Source organism: Polypterus senegalus, chromosome 10 (assembly GCF_016835505.1).
Source record: "Polypterus senegalus isolate Bchr_013 chromosome 10, ASM1683550v1, whole genome shotgun sequence".
NCBI lineage: Eukaryota > Metazoa > Chordata > Cladistia > Polypteriformes > Polypteridae > Polypterus > Polypterus senegalus.
The window spans coordinates 159,134,175-159,154,547 of NC_053163.1; the positions used below are offsets into that span (position 1 = coordinate 159,134,175).

Here is a 20,373-nt window from a genome sequence, read left to right on the forward strand (position 1 = left end):
TAAGGCCGTGGTGTGTTATCCTAGAAAAAAATCTTATGAATTTGATTGTTTACAACAAGTCACAGCAAAGGCTTCCCCTTCCTTTCTCCCCTAAGAGCTGTCAGCCCATTACCAGCAGTAACACCTTCTGTGTGGCCTTTGCGTCACCAAGGCATCTCTGCACTCCTTGAAGCCCTCACTCTGTCCCCCATTTACATGTACATTTATTGGCTTAGCGGACACTTTTATTCAAAGCAACAACATTTATTTCTATAGCACATTTTCATATAAACAATGCAGCTAAAAGTGATTTATACAATGAAGAAAGAGAAAAAAGACAAAATATATAAGAATTAAAATAAGGGAACACTAATTAACAGAGAATAAAAGTACGGTCCGACGGCCAGGGAGGACAGAAAAAACAAAAAAAAATAAAATCTGCAAGGGGACCGAGGCCACAAGACCACTCGGCCTCCTCTAGGCATTCCACCTAACATAAATGACCTCAATCAGTCCTCATGGTATTCAGGCTTCACGTGGAAGAACTTGGTGATGACGGTCATGTGGACATCTGGCCTTTCATCCTTCAATGGAGGGAGATCAGGTGGTGGTGGTGCAGGTCACCACAGAAAACTGGACAAAGAACAAAAGAGAAAGTAGGGGTTAGTATGGATTGTGGAGCCACTATGAATAGTAGTGATAATTAATTGATTACACAGAGCATCAGAATTAAACTAAGATGGATTTATGAGAAAGCCATGTTAAAGTAATGTGTTTTCATCAGTGTTTTAAAGTGCTCCACCGTATCAGCCTGGCGAATTTCTATCGGTCAATTCCAGATCTTAGGTGGATAACAGCAAAAGGCCGCCCGCCTTACCACTTCTTTTAAGTTTAGCTACGAAGAACCAAGCTGAACAGAGATGGGGTGTCAAATAGATGAATGAGCTGGGTTAACAGGAAGGTCCATCTTTGCAGGGTTGAGCTGGAGATGGTTTTCCTTCATCCAGTTTGTAATATCAGTGAGTCACGCAAAGATTCTAACTCATACCGTGTGGTCCAGTAGAAGGAATGGCATAGCATCAGCATAGCACTGATAAGAGTATCTTTAGGTTAGGATGATAGGGCCAAAGTGAGGTGAGAGAAGAGGGGTCATCCCGGTCCTTGCCTGGTGCACCCTTGACATCTCTCCTCGCCAGGACACATGATAAGATCTGCCAGTTGCCAAGGTGGGAAGCGTTTTCCATCTTCACTCTTCCTGCAGACATGCATATTGCAGGCTTAGCAATCATTAACCAAAAAGCTAAAGTGAAATTCGACTTTGTTAAACTGTTGGTTCCCACAGGCCTATCAAAGTTAGTCCCGCCATCAGCCCATGGACACCTAGCTAGTATGCTGGCTTTAAACTTCGGTAAAGTGATCTGTGTACACATGTATGTGTGTGCTAAAACAGCTTGGACACACACAGTCTGTCTACAGGTAATCAGTACATCGCAAATGAAATTACTACAATTTCAACTGACAATTGACATGGACGTTAAAATAGCAACTTTGCCCACAAAGCTTAAAACTGTTTGCTGAACTCAAAAAAATCTACCGTTTAAGCTCTCCCGTAGATAAGTTGGGGTTTGATTTTACCGTATCATTTCTGGTATCTTATAATGTCAGTCCTATAAGTCGAATGCGGAAAACTCATGCTATTGGTCCAAGAGATTATGATATGCTAACGCCCACCTGAGAGAGCAACAACGGAGCACACAACCTTTTTTTTTTCCTATGTATTGTGCCTACGTGACCACACGGTAATACTCGGAACTATTCCAAAGCGATGTTTGCACTGTTTTGTGTTTTTTGTATAACACACCCTCATACACCTTTATCGTAAGAGCATCCATTATCTACTATTGAGCGTTCGATCAGAAGAAAATATGAAGCTAGTTTTAAATTTAAAGTCGTTGAAGAGGTGAAAAAAATTGCACTGCCGCAACAAAATTCGATGTGTCTGAGAAACTGGTGCCAGATTGGAGGAAGCAAGAAGACGTAAAAAGAAAAATGTAAGGGTCGCATTTTTGAATAGGCGTATAAGTTGGGGGTCTGATTTTATGATCGATTTTTCGGGTTTCAAGATCCGACTTACACACAAGTAGATATGGTAAATTGTGAGATGTAAAAAGCCATTGAGTTGGCAATCCCGACTGTAAGGTGCTATGAGGCCCTTGGTGTTGCACTGTGCACACGCTTTGTTTCTGTGAAAAAATGGGTCATAAAAAGCAAATGATTGGTCAGAGCAAACCCTCAAAAACTAAGAGGGAGCGTAACACGTTATTTCACGGTGAGAAAATACAAATCGTAGATCTTTTGAAGAGTGGCATGTTGCTCTTCGAAGTTCTTATTCTCTAAACAGCGTGTGATAAATAAAGCAAATGAGACAGATTAAGTGTTGTCCCCTTATACTGGTTGTTGGTTCCAGTAATTAGCAACAAGGTCAAGGGTACAACAAAAAGTTTGACACAATTGACAAAAACTTAGGGGTCAGTAGGCTTTATATAGAGGGACAAATGAAATTAACAGAAGTGATGAAGAGGGATAGAGCTGCAGATGACGTCAGGAGTAGAGGGACGGAACTGAAGTCATCAGGACGGGACCGGACCGTAAGTGAGGTGATTCCCTGGGCCGGAACGGAGCATTTTCTTTGTGGTGCGGAAATGTGGTGGAGATCGGTATACTCATTGAGGTACAGATTTTTTATTCCGGCATCTTTCTGTAGATGAAAAGGAGAGAAAAGCATTAATACCATGATCCAGATCACATTTTCTTGTAGTTTCACACATGAAAGAGCCCGCTGATTGTCCCCTAATCACACGTGTGTGACAAGTGTTAGAACTGTTTACATAGCATTTACATGTTATTAGAATATAATCCACTGAGTATTTAAAGTATATGGGAGGCTGTGCACATGTTATTTGCAAATACTAGGTCATTTTATGTAAAGGACTTAAGCATCTGTGGGTTTTGGTATTCGCGGGGAGTGACGGAACCAATCTCGAGCTAATACGGCAGGTCATCTGTACTTCGTTAATCCTTGGAATCTTTAGATAGGCCAGCATCTTGAGATCTTAATTGCACTCTGGTTTGTAAGTAGTAATGAGTTTAGATAAGTAGTCCGGGCCTTAGCCTTTCAGGGTTTTATAGTTGAGAGGGAGGATTTTTAAACTTAACTGGAAGCCAGTGTAAAGACGTAAGGACAGGGGTTCTGTGATCAGACTTTATAGTTCTTGTAATAATTCTTGTATCAATATTTTACATTTAAGATGAAAACGGCTCAGGTATAGAATTCTAGTAAAGCACAGAGCTGGGGAAGGGGGCAGAATCTAAGATAGAGTTTCTGTAAAAAAAGCCAAATTTCTAACAGGGGACAAAGAAAGTTCTATGTTCCTTGACACACTTAAGCTGAATAATTAGTTGGCTCAAAGTCCTCAGTGTTAGTGTGTCAGGGAGATGATTGTTCATAATGGCACTCAGTTTTGTTTGAATTCTCTCCTTCGCTACGACCTCCAGGGGGTCCAGAATGCATCCTGTAACCGAGTCCGCCCTTTGCACTGCGCAGACCTTGGAACTCAGGGAGGTCTATCATACAGAAGTGGAAAAAATGTACACTACAGGCACGCCTTCGAAACAGACCACCTGTCATGAATGGCACTTCTCAGAAAGTCTAATGTGACACCAGTTGTCAATGAAATTGGTGACTGCGACTGGAGAGGACGTTCACAGCTCATCAGTTTCCGAGGCATTTTACCATCAGGGCCTTTATAAAGTAGTGGTCAGGACAAAAGCCCGGAAAAAGAGTGGGGGCAAAATATGTCCTCGCCTGAAGATACTGCAAAGATGTTTCAGAAGGTGTCTAATGAGACCAAAGTTGATTTTTTTTTTTTTTGGCTTGAGCACTAAAAGGTACATCAGCAAAGTGACACCATCATCACGGTAACATGTACTGGTGAGCAGCAGGGTCTGACAGTCTGGTTAGAATTGATGGGAATGTGAATGCTGTACCATGTAGAGAGAACCTACAAGAAAATGTGCACATTGTTGTCATTTTAGTTTTTGGAAGTGTTTTTTTTTTTGGGCAGCATCATGGAAAAAGAGTTACAAGTAAAAATTCAGTCATATTGATCTGTATGGATTAGAGGGCGAGGACCACCGGTAAATCATCAAATGTCAAAAATTTGATCATATCTGTGATCAGCAACCTCAAAATCATATATCAAAATTCCAGGTGTATGCAAAAAAAAAAAAAAAAGGCCTGGATTTTCTGTTTTTATGGGGAAAATTATTTGGTGAGACGTTCTACCTTTGGGGTGTCTAGGAAGCTCAAAAATGAAAAAACAAAAAATGATCACTATTATTATACCATACGTGCCAAATACTTCAATCTTCTTGAGGAGATAAAATTGAAAGAGGAGCGCACAGTCTGGAAGCGTCCATTTTCACTTCCATGTTTCGCAGACTGTATGCCAGTCTCTCCAGTCACCGCTAATAGTAGCACGTCCGGCTCCAACGGCTGTAAATGTAACTCTGCTTTACAAAAATGGCTGCATATATATGTACAGTGGTACCGCTGGTCACGACCGTAATTCATTCCAAAACTCTGGAGGCAACCCGAGCGTAATTTCCCCATAAGATTGTATGAAAATACAATTAATCCGTTCCAGACCATACAAACTGTATGTAAATCTATATTTTTTTAAGTACAAAAATAGTTAATTATACCATGGAATGCACAGTTTAATAGTAAACTAAATGTAAAAACATTGCATAAAACTGAGAAACACTTGAACAACAGAGAAAACTAACATTGTAAGAGTTCGTGTTAAACGCTTATGAATCGCTCGCTGTAAACACTTTTTTTTTTATGAGTTCTAAGCACAAGGAAAAAATATGAAATGCCACTTCTCTTGCAAAACTTTTCAAACCGTCCTCTGTTGGCTTTAAATGCCTCACCTTTGCCACTTGAAGAAGTATTTTTTTTTACAGTAAATCGCCATGAATCTTCCTGGCTTTCTCGCATATGATCGCCTCGCTTACGTTATCCCATGCAAGGTGCTTCTCATTCAACCACACTAGCAACAGTTTTTCCACCTCTTCCAGCACTTGAGGCCTCTGCTTGGTTAACACTGTAACTCCTTTTGCAGCATCAGCTGCTTTGTTAGGCCCTGTATACGCAAACAAAACAGAATGGGAAATCATTGGCGCTTAAAACGCGCATAGGGAAACTGGTTGCCAGTGTTTTTGCTTGCCACTAGAGCGTGTGGTCATGAACAGATGCAAACTTTTTTTGGTCGTAACCCGATTTGTATGTGTTCCGAAACATTTGTGACCAGAGGTTCTACTGTACTGGTAATAGGATTCAGGGCCGAAAGGGTTAACTTGTAATTTGATCAAAGCCATAATATTAAACATTCTGTAATTCCAAATTATTTATTAGTGAGAAAATTGGAGCCTTGGATCATCTGCTTCACTTCCAGTGTAGCAGCTCAGATCCGTACTGTCAACACTTTGCTCATTTTGTGTTGTTCTGTGATCTTCACTCAGGACGTTGTCCTCTCATAGCAAATTTCTCCACCTGTCTGATTGATTGTTTTTTCACTGTCTACACATATTTATCGACAGATATGAGCCATCAATCCTCGGATCTTTCACTGGGACTGAGTTTGACCGAGTCACTCATAGACACCTCTGTGGTGGAAGATGAAGAGAAGGAGGAGGAGGAGGAAGAGCTACCCAGTATCTTCTTAGAGAGTAAGAGTGAGTACTTTATAATAATTAAATACCAATAAAAAGTATTGAAGAAGCTATTAGTGAAGTTCAACTGTATTCTAAGGAGTCAGTGAGTTTACTTAATTACACTTTGCATTTTTATCTGCAGAATCCTGCCCTATAGCAGAAGGAGCGTGTGTTTGGTGCAAATTCCGGAAGTACCCATTCTGGCCAGCGTTGGTTAGTATTCCCCACTATTCTTAATAATAATAATGATAATAGTAATGATACATTTCCTTAAACCATCAATACCAGCTGGGGATGACAGGTGACAGTAGTCCTTTCTTCACATCAGTGAACACACTTTGGTGTCAAACACAAACAATTAAGAAATCTGAATTAGTGTAAGCCGCCCTAGTTCAGGGTGTTCATAAGAAATGTGTTCATGAGGTACAAGTTCATAGTAATCAAGAGTAATTGAATCAGATGTTTGAAATAAACTCCTGTCAATCATGAAGAATCCACTGCATCCACTGAACAGTGTCGTTTCCAGGCAGAGGAGTAGCTTTAGTGACAGACTTTTGTCACTGTCTCACTCCACTGACAGACTGAGTTTATTACTATTTAATTTAATATTGTTTTTTTGTATCAGTATACTGCTGCTGGATTATGTGAATTTCCCCTTGGGATTAATAAAGTATCTATCTCTATCTCTGTCCATCTGTCTATCCATCTATCCATTCATCCAAATGCGTGCTTCAATTAAAATGTTGAAAGTCTCAATATTTCCTATCTTATTAGAAATTTGCCATTTATCCCCTTCTGATTAAGGTCCATAGAGCCTCTAGTAAAAGATCAAAAATAGCATTCTGTTCACAATCACTGACCTTGAAGTAGTCTAAAACGATACCCTGCCTGCTTTAGTTTGACGTTTGTCATTTCTAACATTATTCTAGTGGCTTTTAGAGAGCTAAGATCACCAGTAAATCATCAAATATCAAAAATATCATATCTGTAAACCTCAAAATCGCATAAAACGTGACTCCACATCTATATTACTGACACCCGTTTTTATCATTTAAGCTAGAGGTGATGGCACTCCTCAGAAACAAGGAAGATATTATAGATGAAAATAACCACATTCGTATCTTCCCTGACTGTTCAATATCATACCCTTGGTTTATTGTTATTGGTATTACTGCATTAAGACTTATGCTTATTCTGGACACATTTTTAACACCATCCCCCAGGTTTTATTATTTGGGTGTATCATCTTAATGCACTAAAATTGCTAAAGACTATATATATATATTTTAAGTGCAAAATTCTTTTTTTAATTTTTTAAAACTATATTGGTAATAGATATCTCTATCTTTTAACCCTAAGGCACTGCTGCTTGGGGCTTGTTTTGCTTTGGACGTGCTCTGTCTCTAGGTATGTCAGAGGACTGGGACTGTGTGAAGTGGGTTTTAGCCTCACTTGGGGAGGCAAAAAGAGAGGGTGGGGGGTTAAGGGGGGGAGAGAAAGAGAGCAGGCTTGATCTATACCTAATCTATCCTCTTAATCTTTATAATTATAATTACCAACGTAATAATAAGCTGCATGGCAACAACTCTAGGGGAAATAGGAAATTAAGACCGAAGCTGTTTCACTTCCATTTAAGACTATAAAATGACATCAAAAACTCAGAATCAGTGCCTCCATGATGGGACAGTTAACTTCGTAAGCTGGAATGTTAAAGGCCTGAATCACGAATTAAATAGAAAGAAAGTACTCTCTCACCTAACAGGTCTAAACGCTAAAATAGTATTTTTACAGGAGACCCACTTACTAATCAAGGATCAGTTCCGGCTGCAAAAAGACTGGACTGGCAAAATGTTCCATTCTAGTTTTACGAAGAAAACTAGAGGGGTGGGAATTCTCATACATAGAACAGTACCATTTGTAGCATCAGATGTAGTATTGGATGCTGAAGGGAGATATGTAATGGTTATAGGAGACTTATCTAACTGTAAAATGATTTTGATAAATGTTTATGCACCTAATGTTGATGATAAGGAATTTATACAAAATTTATTTGCATCCATTCCCAATCTGAACACTCAAAGTTATAATGGCTGGGGACTTTAATTGTGTTCTAAATCCACTTTTAGATTGGACTTCCTCCACAGGGGGAACGGCATCTAACACCGCAAAGATAATTACAAAGTTTATAACTGATCAGAACATATCAGATCCCTGGAGGTTTTTAAACCCAAATTCAAGAACATATTCTTTCTACTCACCAGTACATCCTTGTTACTCAAGGATTGATCAATCAATCAATCAATCAACATTTATTTATATAGCACATATTCATACAAAAAAAAATGTAGCTCAAAGTGCTTTACAAAATGAATAGAAATAGAAGACACAATAAAAGATAAACATAAGTCAACATTAATTAACATAGAATAAGAGTAAGGTCCGATGGCCAGGGTGGACAGAAAAACAAAAAACTCCAAAGCTGGAGAAAAAATAAAATCTGTAGGGGTTCCAGACCAAGAGACCGCCCAGTCCCCTCTGGGCATTCTACCTAACATAAATCATCATATTTTCATGGAAGGACCTGATGATGATGGTCACGTAGACTTCTGGCTTTCAGTCCATCAATGTTGGTGCATCATGATGCTTTGAGTAGGTGGTGGCGCAGGCCGCCACCACAAAGAAACCGGAAAAGAAACAGAAGAGAGAGTAGGGGTCAGTACGGATTTTAGAGCCACCATGAATAGTTATTATGAAGAATTGAACATACAGAGTATCAGGATTATGTTAAAGTGAAGTTATAAAAAGGCCATGTTAAAGTAATGTGTTTTCAGCAGTGTTTTAAAGTGCTCTACTGTATTTGCCTGGCGAATTCCTATCGGCAGGCTATTCCAGATTTTAGGTGCATAGCAGCAGAAGGCCGCCTCACCACTTCTTTTAAGTTTAGCTTTTGGAATTATAAGGAGACACTCATTTGAAGATCTAAGGTTACGATTTGGAATATAACGTGTCAGGCATTCCGATATATAAGATGGAGCGAGATTATTTAAGGCTTTATAAACCATAAGCAGTATTTTAAAGTCAATCCTGAATGACACAGGCAACCAGTGTAGTGACATCAAAACTGGAGAAATGTGTTCGGATTTTCTTTTCCCAGTTAGGATTCTAGCAGCTGCATTCTGCACTCGTTGCAAATGATTTATGTCTTTTTGGGTAGTCCTGAGAGGAGTGCGTTACAGTAATCTAGTCTACTGAAAACAAAAGCGTGAATTAATTTCTCAGCATCTTTCAATGATATAAGAGGTCTAACTTTAGCTATGTTTCTTAAGTGAAAAATGCTGTCCTAGTGGTCTGATGAATATGCGATTTAAAATTCAGATTACAGTCAACGGTTACCCCTAAATTTTTACTTCCGTCTTAACTTTTAATCCTAGTGCATTAAGTTTATTTCTGATAACCTCGCTGAATCCATTATTGCCAATTACCAAAATTTCAGTTTTCTCTTTATTTAGTTTGAGAAAATTACTATTCATCCATTCAGAAATACCAGTAAGACATTGTGTTAGTGTATCGAAAGAGTCGGAGTCATCAGGTGCTATAGATAAGTACAGCTGTGTGTCATCAGCATAGCTGTGGTAGCTCACATTGTAACCTGAGATAATCTGACCTAACGGAAGCATATAGATTGAGAAAAGCAGCGGACCCAGGATAGAGCCTTGTGGAACACCATATCGGATATCATGTGTCTTTGAGATTTGATTACCACAACTCACAAAGAATTTTCTCCCTGCCAGGTAGGATTCAAACCAATTTAAGACACTGCCAGAGAGGCCCACCCATTGACTAAGGCGATTTCTAAGAATATTATGATCAATGGTGTCAAATGCAGCACTCAGATCTAAGAGGATGAGAACAGATAAATGGCCTCTGTCTGCATTTACCCAAGTCATTTACTACTTTAACAAGTGCAGTTTCTGTGCTGTGATTTGTTCTGAAGCCTGACTGAAAGTATCAAGAATAGCATGTTTATTGAGGTGGTCATTTAACTGCATAATGACTGCCTTCTCTAAATTTTACTTAAGAAGGGCAGGTTAGAAATGGGTCTAAAATTTTCAAAGGCAGAGGGGTCAAGATTATGTTTCTTAAGAAGGGGTTTAACTACAGCAGTCTTAAGACAGTCTGGAAAGACCCCCGTATCTAATGACGAATTTACTATGTCCAGAATATTGTCAATTAGACGCCTGATATTTCTTTGAAAAACCTGGTTGGTATTGGGTCAAGGACGAGGTGGAGGTTTCAGTTGAGAGATTATACTATGTAATTCAGGTAAATCTATCCTGGTGAAAGCATTTAATTTGTTTATAACGGAGTACCGGGCTTTGGAGGTTCTGCAGTGTTGGGGAGATATACTATGTTATCTCTAATATCATTAATTTTTGAGTGAAAAATACAGCAATGTTCTCACAGGTTTCACTGGAAGTATTCTGGGGCATTCCTTTGTGTTACCTGGGTTTAACAGACGGTCAATTGTTGAAAATAAGACTCTGGGATTACTAGCATTGTTATTTATAATATTAGAGAAATAGCAGCCTCTCAAGACGGACAGTGTTATTGTATTCTGTTATTTTAACTTTTAATATTTCATAGTGGATAGTTAGTTTAGTTTTCCTCCATTTACGCTCAGCTCTACGACATGTTCTTTTTAAATCAGACACTCTTTGGGTCTTCCATGGAATAACAGTACTAGAGGATTTTTTAACTGTCTTTTCAGGTGCAACTATGTCAACAGCAGTTCTTACTTTAGAATTAAAGTTTTCCACTTTACTATTTACATTATCCTCGCTATTATAGCTGGCATTATAAACGGACTGATTGCTTAGAATAGTTGTAAGCTTTAAAGCTGCTGATGAGTCAAAGAAGCGTTTTTAACAAAATGCTTCTCATGAGCGTTTTCTATCTTTATTTCTATATTAAATAGTAGAAGGAAATGGTCTGATAGACCGATATCAGTGACCTGCTTTATATCAACTTTAAGTCCTTTAGTAATCACTAAGTCTAACGTATGACCTGCTTTATGTGTAGGCTGATTTACGAGCTGCCTCAAATCAAAAGAGTCCAGGAGGTTCATGAATTCCTTTACTTTTGGTCACACTGATTGTCGACATGAAAGTTAAAGTCGCCGACTATTAAGAGTGCATCATAGTTTGTAACTAAAATTGACATTAAGTCAGAGAATTCCTCAAGGAAAGACGCGTTATATTTAGGAGGTCTATACACGGATAATACGAGAACGTGAGAATCTCCATGAATAACAACGGCGAGATACTCAAAGGACTTAAATTTACCAAAACTAACATCTTTACATTTTAATCGCTCGAGTAAATGTTTGCCAAACCGCCCCTTTTCCCTGGCGGTCGCACGAGTAAAACTGTAATCCGGGCGCAGATTCGATTAAAACTGCCGCCCATTGGAATTAAGCCATGTTTCATTTAGCGCAATAAAATCAATGTTTCTATCACTAATAAGATCGTTTATAAAAAATGTCTTGTTAGTTAAAGCTCTAACATTTAATAGTGCCATATTTAATGTTTCTGAAGGGCAGAGCTGAATTTTATGCGTGTTATCGGTAATCGGAACAAAAATTAAGTTATTTTTGTTAACGCGCTCTGTGTGTACTTTTTATGTAATCTACAATCCGTTTTATAGTCTTAATGCAGTGTTGATCTGAAGTAGTAATTTCAATTAAATTATTGGTGTTTTGCCGCACTGCCTAGATTTTTACGTGCATTAAGATTTGTTATTAGATTATTAATGATGTGCACTTTAACGGAAGACTCTGTTAAGCCATTATGTCCTATCAAACCAGTAGCATTACGTAAGGGGTTAGCAGTAGAAGTAGACAGTCAAGATAGACGAATTACCTTAGCGATGTTTTCGGAGAGGACCCGGGCGCCAAATCTATTCGGATGCAGTCCATCCCGCTTGAAGAAGCACGGCCTTTCCCAAAAAAGATCCCAGTTGTCTATAAACCCGATGTCTTGATTCTCGCAGAAGCCTCTCAGCCAGTTGTTTAAACCCAGCAGACGACTGTAGTATTCATGCGATCGCCTGACGAGAGGTAGTGGACCCGAGATGAAGATTTTTGCGGATGGGGTCCTCTCCTTCGTGTCTTCAACTAGTGCTGCGAAGTCAGCCTTGAGAACCTCTGACTCTCGGTGCCTTATGTCGTTTACGCCGGCATGTAGAATGATGGATCCAATTGCCCTCTTGTGCTTCTGGTAGAAGGTCGGGCCGCCTCATCACATCTCAACTCGAGCACCGGAAAACAAGAAACAAAGGATTTTTGATTAGGGCACGTGATATTCAGGTTTCGCACAATGGAATCACCTACCACGATTATATCACCCGGGGTTGAAGGCAGACTGGGGACGCGGAGAGGGTCGAATCGATTCTGGATTTGAATGCTCGCCTGTGCCGCTGGAGGTGTTCTAGCCTTGAACCCCCGCCTGCAAAGCTGAAACCCGTCGAGGTCTTCATCAGCGTTGTTCCTACGAGGCTGGGGTGAAGCTTACTTGCCCTTGGACTTGAGCGCACGAGGTGGGGTTGATGTTACGCCGCTTCGTTGTTTGGTGTGGTTTGTCCAGCAGCCGAGTCTTCAAGTCTCTGAGGTACCTTCGTCTAGACAGGAGTTTCTGAATCTGTTTGTCGAGTGCCTGGAGTTCCTCGACAACGATGGCAACGCGATTCATCTCACTGTCGGCCATTGTCTGCTTCTACTTCCGCTTCCGCTTCCGCTTCGTCACGTAGGAAAGAAAGAGAGAAAGTTAGATTCAGCGTTGATTACTTCTTTATAGACAATAACTTCTTGCCTAAGACTAAATCTTGCAAATACGATGCTATTGTTATTTTTGACCATGCACCTATGATCTTGGAGCTAAAATTACTAAGCCCCATACACTCACCCCGCAGATGGCGCCTCAACCCGCTTCTATTAGCTGACGAGAATTGTATGGAATTTATATCCAAACAAATCAAATTCTTTCTAGAGACAAATACATCCCCCGAGATCTCTGCAGGAATACTCTGGGGAAATTCTTAAGGCCTTCTTAAGATGACAGATTATCTCATATCTTTCCCACAGAAATAAATCCGAAGCCAAGAAAGTAGCAGAGATAAAAAGCGAAATTACTAAAATAGATGAAGAACATGCCAGACTACCAAGCGAGACTCTACATAGGAGAAGACAGGCTCTACATTCGGAATTAAACCTCTTGACAACTAAAGAAACTGAACAACTAATCTACAAATCCAGACATCATTACTATGAACATGGAGAGAAAGCTAATAAGCTTTTAGCTCAACACATTCTCAAGCAAGAAGTGCGCAACGCAATCTCGGTAATCATCAACACGAACGGAGATAAAATCGTCCAACACAAAAATATAATGCACACTTTCAGAGACTACTATAAATCCCTATATACTACTGAGTTTAAAGAAGACAATACACAATAGACATTACAGATGCCACAAATAAATGCTTTTAGTGTGGAGGAACTTGATAAACCTCTGGCGTTATCAGAATTACTAGATGCTATAAAGTCACTCCAAGGTGGGAAAGCAGCAGGCCCTGATGGCTACCCTGCAGAATTTTACAAGAAATTCTCCGCTCAGCTAGCTCCCCTCCTATTAGCAACATTTACAGAAGCCAGAGATAACCAATCTCTTCCACAAACCTTTAGCCAAGCACTAATCACTGTTTTCCAAAACAAAATAAGGACTTATTACAATGTGCATCATACAGACCAATTTCACTTCTGAATAACAACGTTAAAATACTCTCTAAAATCATAGCTAGAAGGATGGAGAAAGTGCTCCCCTAGGTAATATCACAAGACCAAACTGGATTTATTAGGGGCCGGCACTTATCTTCAAATCTTTGACGCTTGTTTAATGTAATATACTCACCAACTAAATCAAACACCCGAGAAATAATAATATCATTGGATGCAGAAAAAGCATTCCACATGATTGAATGGAAATACCTTTCTACTACATCGGAGAAGTTTGGGTTTGGCCCAACATTTGTGCATGGATTAAATTACTGTATACTAACCCAGAAGCTTCAGTTTGCATCAATAACATTTGCTCAGACTACTTTAAACTAGAACGTGGCACTAGACAAGGATGCCCTTGTCACCGCTGCTGTTTGCATTGCCATTGAACCACTGGCAATACATTGTCGAAATACTGATCAGATAAAGGGGATTAGCAGAGAAGGACTGGAACAGAAAATCTCATTATATGCAGATGACATGGTACTGTATATTGGACCCAGAAAATTCTGTGCCTGCAGTCTTAGCAGCACTCACAGAATTTCAAAAGATCTCTGGTCTCAGAATTAATCTGAATAAAAGTGTACTCTTTCCAGTGAATTCTCAAGCATATAATATTAGATTAGATACCCTACCTTTTATCATTGCAGAACAGTTTAAATACCTCGGGGTAAACATCACAAGTAAACATAAAGCTCTATATCAACAAAATTTTGCTGTCTGCATGGAAAAAATTAAACAAGACTTGCATAGATGGTCAACCCTTCATCTCACACTAGCTGGAAGAATTAACACTGTTAAGATGAATATTCTTCCTAAGCTCCTTTTTATTTCAAAACATCCAATATACATTAATAAATCATTCTTTAAGCAATTAGATTCAACAATAACCTCATTTATTTGGAATTCAAAACATCCACGCATCAAAAGAGCGACCCTACAAAGACAAAAGGCAGAAGGCGGCATGGCTCTACCTAACTTCCAGTTTTATTACTGGGCAGCAAATATACAGGCGATAAGAACCTGGACACAAATAGAAGAACATACACAGGCATGGACCGCAATAGAAGTAAAATCCTGCAGTACTTCTTTGTATTCCTTGCTCTGTGCTCCAATAAACACACGCTATCGGCAATATACAAATAACCCAATTGTGCTCCACTCACTTAGAATCTGGAACCAATGTAGAAAGCATTTTAAGACGGAGAAGCTTCTATCTGTGGCACCTCTGCAAGAGAACCACCTCTTTCAACCTTCACAAACATATGCAGTTTTTAATATCTGGAAAAATTTGGAATTAACTTGCTTAGAGATCTTTATATAGACAACGTTTTTGCATCCTATGAACAATTACATTCCAAATTTAACATTCCAGCTACACATTTCTTTCACTATCTTCAAATCAGGAACTTTGTTAAACAGAACCTTCCAGATTTTCCTCATCTTGCACCCTCATCCATGCTGGAAAAATATTGCTCAATCTCAAGGACTTAGACTCCATCTCTACAATATATAAAATCATTTTACAATCCCTCCCTTTCAAAGATCCAAGAGGACACTGGGAAAAAGATCTCTCAATTAATATATCAGAAAAGGAGTGGAAAGTAGCAATGCAGATAATTCACTCGAGCTCCATATGCAAAGCATACAATTATACAACTCAAAATTATATATCGAGCACATCTGTCTCGACTAAAACTCTCCAAAATGTTTCCAGGGCATGATCCAACCTGTGAGTTGCAACCAAGTCCCAGCCTCACTGGGTCACATGTTCTGGGCCTGCACCAAATTAACATTACTAGCCAACCCGTGGCGTAGCATATGCCGCATAATCAGGCTGCTTTTTAAATGATTTTTAAGCACGGAGGAAAAAATAAACATTTGAAAAATCCGTAATTTAATAAACCACCCAAGAAAAGTAACATTGCAATAATGCACGCTACGAACCAACAAACAATTGTCCGTGACTGAAAACCGGAGTGGTGCCGTCGCGCTTTCTCCTTCCAAAGCGAAGGACGGGGTTGAACGGCACTCGTTCAGTACGCACTGCCCGCTTATGTGCCCGCCCCCAACTCCCTACCTGAGTCGCTTTCATCTGTGTACAGTCCACACACACCTGTGAGTCACGTTAACTGTTAATTTTCCAAACACCGCCTCAGTCGGTTTCCACGTTGATTTTTCTTTGTTCTTTGCGGTTCCGGCTGCTTTTTTATATACTAATAAAAGGCAAAGCCCTCACTGACAGACTCACTCACTGACTCACTTATCACTAATTCTCCAAGTTCCCGTGTAGGTAGAAGGCTGAAATTTGGCAGGCTCATTCACTACAGCTTACTTACAAAAGTTAAGCAGGTTTCATTTCGAAATTCTACGCGTAACGGTCATAACGGTCAACAACGTCCGCCATATTGAACTTTCTTATTCATGGCCCCATCTTCACAAAATTTGGTAGGCGGCTTCCCTGCGCTAACCAAAACCGATGTACGTACTTATTTTGGTGGTATGATGCCATTGTCGGCCGCCATATTGAATATTCCAAACGTCACTAATTCTCCAACTTCCCGTATAGGTAGAAGGCTGAAATTTGCAAGGCTCATTCCTTACAGCTTACTTACAAAAGTTAAGCAGGTTTCATTTCGAAATTCTACGCGTAATGGTCATAACGGTCAACAACGTCCGCCATGTTGAACTTTCTTATTTATGGCCCCATCTTCTCGAAATTTGGTAGGCGGCTTCCCTCCACTAACTGAAACCAATGTACGTACTTATTTCGGTAGTATGATGCCACTGTCGGCGCCATATTGAACTTTTCAACAGTCTTTGTTACTTATGGGCCCATCTTCAAGAAATTCTATCGATCAAAGAATTGTCACTTACCGAGTGGTTTCCATGCCCGGAGATACCACCTACCTTTTCCATTCTCTTTGTTACATATTGCACGGCCATATCAGGCTCACTCTTGATATTTGGAGGAACATTGTGTCTTATGTATTGAATGACTGGGACAGGTTCAAGGTGTGGATTGATGACGGCACAGGAGATAATTATACTACACAGGAGCACTAGAAGAGTGAAATGCTTAAGCCCTTCACCTATGGTTCTGCATGTGAGTTGATGGCTGCCGCTGAATTGTTCGTTTGTCGCTTTCAAGTGTACCGAAATGGCCAAATATTTTACACCTTTCGACAACCGCCAATGCCTCTTAAACATCTTAGATTCACAGGTGACGATTTCAGTAGTGGACACTTTGATGTTTATGAATGTTTCAACTCTCAAAAGCTGGATGTGATTTTATCGATGAAACCGGTTGTGTGCTTACAACGCTTGACAGATGCTGAATGTCACTTCAACACAACAAATCCTGCAAATACTGTCGTAATTGAAACAAACCATGAAACTCACACTGATTATGACAGCAGCAATCCAAGCTGTGAGATTTGAGACAAGATTACTGTTCACATGGCCAACTGTAAGTTACATGCTCAAAAGTAAGCTCAGCGCACAGCTTGGTCATGTTACAACCGGAGGGCCGAACTGACAACATGGTATACAAAGAGATCCTTAACAAATAATTATTGGCATATTGTCCCACAGTTTAAAAAGGTTTAATTTTCTTCTTAATAAAAATTTGAATGCAGTACTTCACCGCTGTAAGCACGGGTATTTTGCTGGTCTTTATATATATATATATATATATATATATATATATATATATATATAATCCACCAAGTCACCCGACTATGGGGAGCTTTACAAAGGGCGTAATCAGTGCGGCGTATGACCCCATCGCATTACTGGGAATTTCTCGCTCGTGGGGAACAATTGGAAGCCGCGGTCTCCATCACGAATGGGGTTCAACAGCTTACCCACGCCGGGTAGACACACGTTGATCCATTCAGTGTAGCGCGTGCAGTACCGGACATAAAAGTGCATCACAGACCTGTTAATGCTCAATCTCACGCGTGGCTGAAAGCCACTTGTCCCTCTAAGAATTTGGGCGCCGACGCTGTTGGGTCGTGTAACTATTTAGCAGGTGGGAGTCTCGTTCGTTTTCGGAAATAACCAGCCAAATCGCTCCACCAACTAAGAACTGCCATGCACCACCACCCACAGAATCAAGAAAGAGCTATCAATCTGTCAATCCTGTCTTTGTCCGGGCCAGGTGAGGTTTCCTGTGTTGAGTCAAATAAAGCAAAAGGCTCCACACCTGGTGGTGCCCTTCCGTCAATTCCTTTAAGTTTCAGCTTTGTAACCATACTCCCCCCTGAACCCAAAGACTTTGGTTACCCGGTTGGCTGCCCGCGGGTCATGGGAATGACGCCGCCGGATCGCCTGTTTGGTGAATCAGGTGAGACGGTAATGAAACAGAGGCACAGGGCTTATTGGTTTTTAAAGACTGCTTCCTTCATTGGGTTTTAACCAATGCACGGAACGAACCAACACACAATCGTCCGTGCGGCGCTCAGGGTGGAATGGGAGGAGAGGAGAAGGACGTCCACTCCGCTCCCTCCGTCATCCTAGTCTGCTGATTTCTCGTTCAGTATGCACTGCCTGTTCATGTGCCCACCTTCAACTCGTCACTCGAGTCGTTGTCGTCTTTGTACAGTCCAGATGCACCTGTGACTCACGTAGACTTTTCATTGCTCTGTGCGGTTTTGGCTGCCTTTCTATATATAATCCACCAAGACACCCGACCACGGTGGGAGGGGGGTGTGTACAAAGTGCAGGAGTATCTAAGAAGACACATGTTTGTTGCGGATGCGAATTGCTGTATGTAGCGTGTAAAACAGTTTGCTATAGTGCACGCGTCGCGGCGTCGTAATCAAAACTTCGTTTTTAAAGACTGCTCACTTCATTGTGTTTTAACCTCAGTTGTAAAGGAACGTTTTAAGGATCCCATGGGATACCCCTCACAAACAGTTTTACACGCCGCATATGGCGATTCACCTCCGCAAGAAACATGCCTCTATTAACAGTCAATGTGGGTCGGAGCTGCATGTGACCTCTACAACAGACGAATATAAATGACGCCGGTTGTTCTGTGTCGTCGCGTCCGAGTTGGTGGGCGTGGCTCTGTGAGTTGTCATCGTATCCAATTGGTCTTGGAGTTGGTGGGCGTGGCTCCTTCCTGCGTGCGCCATAGTTGTCTCACTTGTCGGCGGCTTAGTGAATCCATGCCCCCTTCCGGCGTGCTTTCCATGGTTGTCTTGCCTTAGTGAATTATATTGTGAGCTGGAGGGCTGATCGCACCCCAAATAGATACAGACGCCCCTGGGAAAACCACAAACCCTGAAACACTGACTACCACCCTCACATTGCTCCTTATCCTTGCACTATAACGCGTAATACAAGCCTCGAGCGGTACTCCGCCGACTTATAAGCCTTGCGCAGCGCCTGTCAGTTTTTGGAATTGATTGTTTGCTTTTATCTCTCTCTCTGCTCCAAGCGGAACTGTCATCTCTGACTTGTCATGGAGCACGTTTAAGCTCATGTGTTTGCAGTGTTTGAATAAAAATCCTTCTTGTTTCTACGACCTCCTGTGTCTCTGTGCAAATCTGTGTCCCAAGCGTGACAAAATATATAGATTCTGGACAAACATTTTTAATTACCTTTCAGACAGCCTTGGACTCACAATCCCTCCTAACCCATTAACAGCTGTGTTTGGGGGTCTTCCAGAGGGGCTTAAAGAGAGAAAGACAAACAAATTGTGATTGCATTCACTACACTTTTGGCACGCAGACTTATTCTGATAAACTGGAAGAACCCAAACTCTCCTCTTTTAAGTCAGTGGGAAACTGATGTGTTATATTATTTAAAATTGGAAAAAATCAAATACTCAGTTAGAGGATCTGTACAGACCTTTTTCAAAACATGGCAGGATCTAATCAGTAATATTTTAAAATAAGTTCATAAAGCACAGAGAATTTATTAATTTAGGTATATTTACAAGCCTTAAATTTTACGCCATTTGACTTGCTCTTTCTCTCAGGGGTGGGAATCGATCTGTTCTTAACTCAATTTTTATTTTTGTAAAAACTTGATTGCTTTGTATGGATTGCAATAAAATTAATATAAAAAAAAAAGTAATCAAGAGTAATTGAATCAGATGTTTGAAATTTTCAAATGTGTGCTTCAATTAAAATGTTGAAAGTCTCTATTTCCTATCTTATTAGATATTTGCCATTTATTCCCTTCTGATTAAGGTCCATAGAGCCTCTAGTAAAAGATCAAAAATAGCATTCTGTTCACAATGAAGTAGTCTAAAACGATACCCTGCATGCTTCATTTTGAAATTTGTCATTTCTAACATTATGCTAGTAACTCATCAAATATCAAAAATATCATATCTGTAAACCTCAAAATCACATAAAACGCGACTCCACATCTATATTACTGACACCCGTTTTTTTCTTTCAATGTTTTGTGAGAAGGAGTAACTTGAACATCTCATATGGCAAGGACAGGAGTTTTTCTAATCAGCATTGGGACAGATGAGGGAGGTTGTGTTTTACTAACATGCTGGAATTCTATGAGGAAGCAACAAAAGGATACAATCAAAGTGCAGCATATGATATTATTTATTTGGACTTTCAGAAAGCATTTGATAAGCTGCTACGTGAGCGTTAGGGCATCAAACTAAAAGAAGTGGGAATGCAGGGTGTGGTGTGTAGATGGGGACAGAATTGGCTCAGGCACAGGGAGCAGCGGGTGAAGGTTTGAGAAACTTCATCAGAATTGATTGATAAGAGTGGAGACCAACAGGGGTCAATACTGAGGTTGCTGAT

The 20,373-nt window shown here is 40.2% G+C and overlaps 1 protein-coding gene across 5 annotated transcripts in view; it reads left to right on the plus strand.

The window, feature by feature from the left end:
* The window catches only part of si:dkey-127k13.1, a 108,239-nt gene that overhangs the window by 39,465 nt on the left and 48,401 nt on the right, over window positions 1-20,373 (plus strand). For 4 of the 5 annotated variants that reach the window (XM_039767132.1, XM_039767129.1, XM_039767133.1 and 1 more), the window contains exons 9-10: window positions 5,644-5,778; window positions 5,900-5,970. In XM_039767132.1, coding sequence (XP_039623066.1) covers window positions 5,644-5,778; window positions 5,900-5,970 — 206 coding nt within the window. The remainder of the gene's footprint in view (window positions 1-5,643; window positions 5,779-5,899; window positions 5,971-20,373) is intronic. The other variant, XM_039767131.1, reaches the window with a different exon arrangement.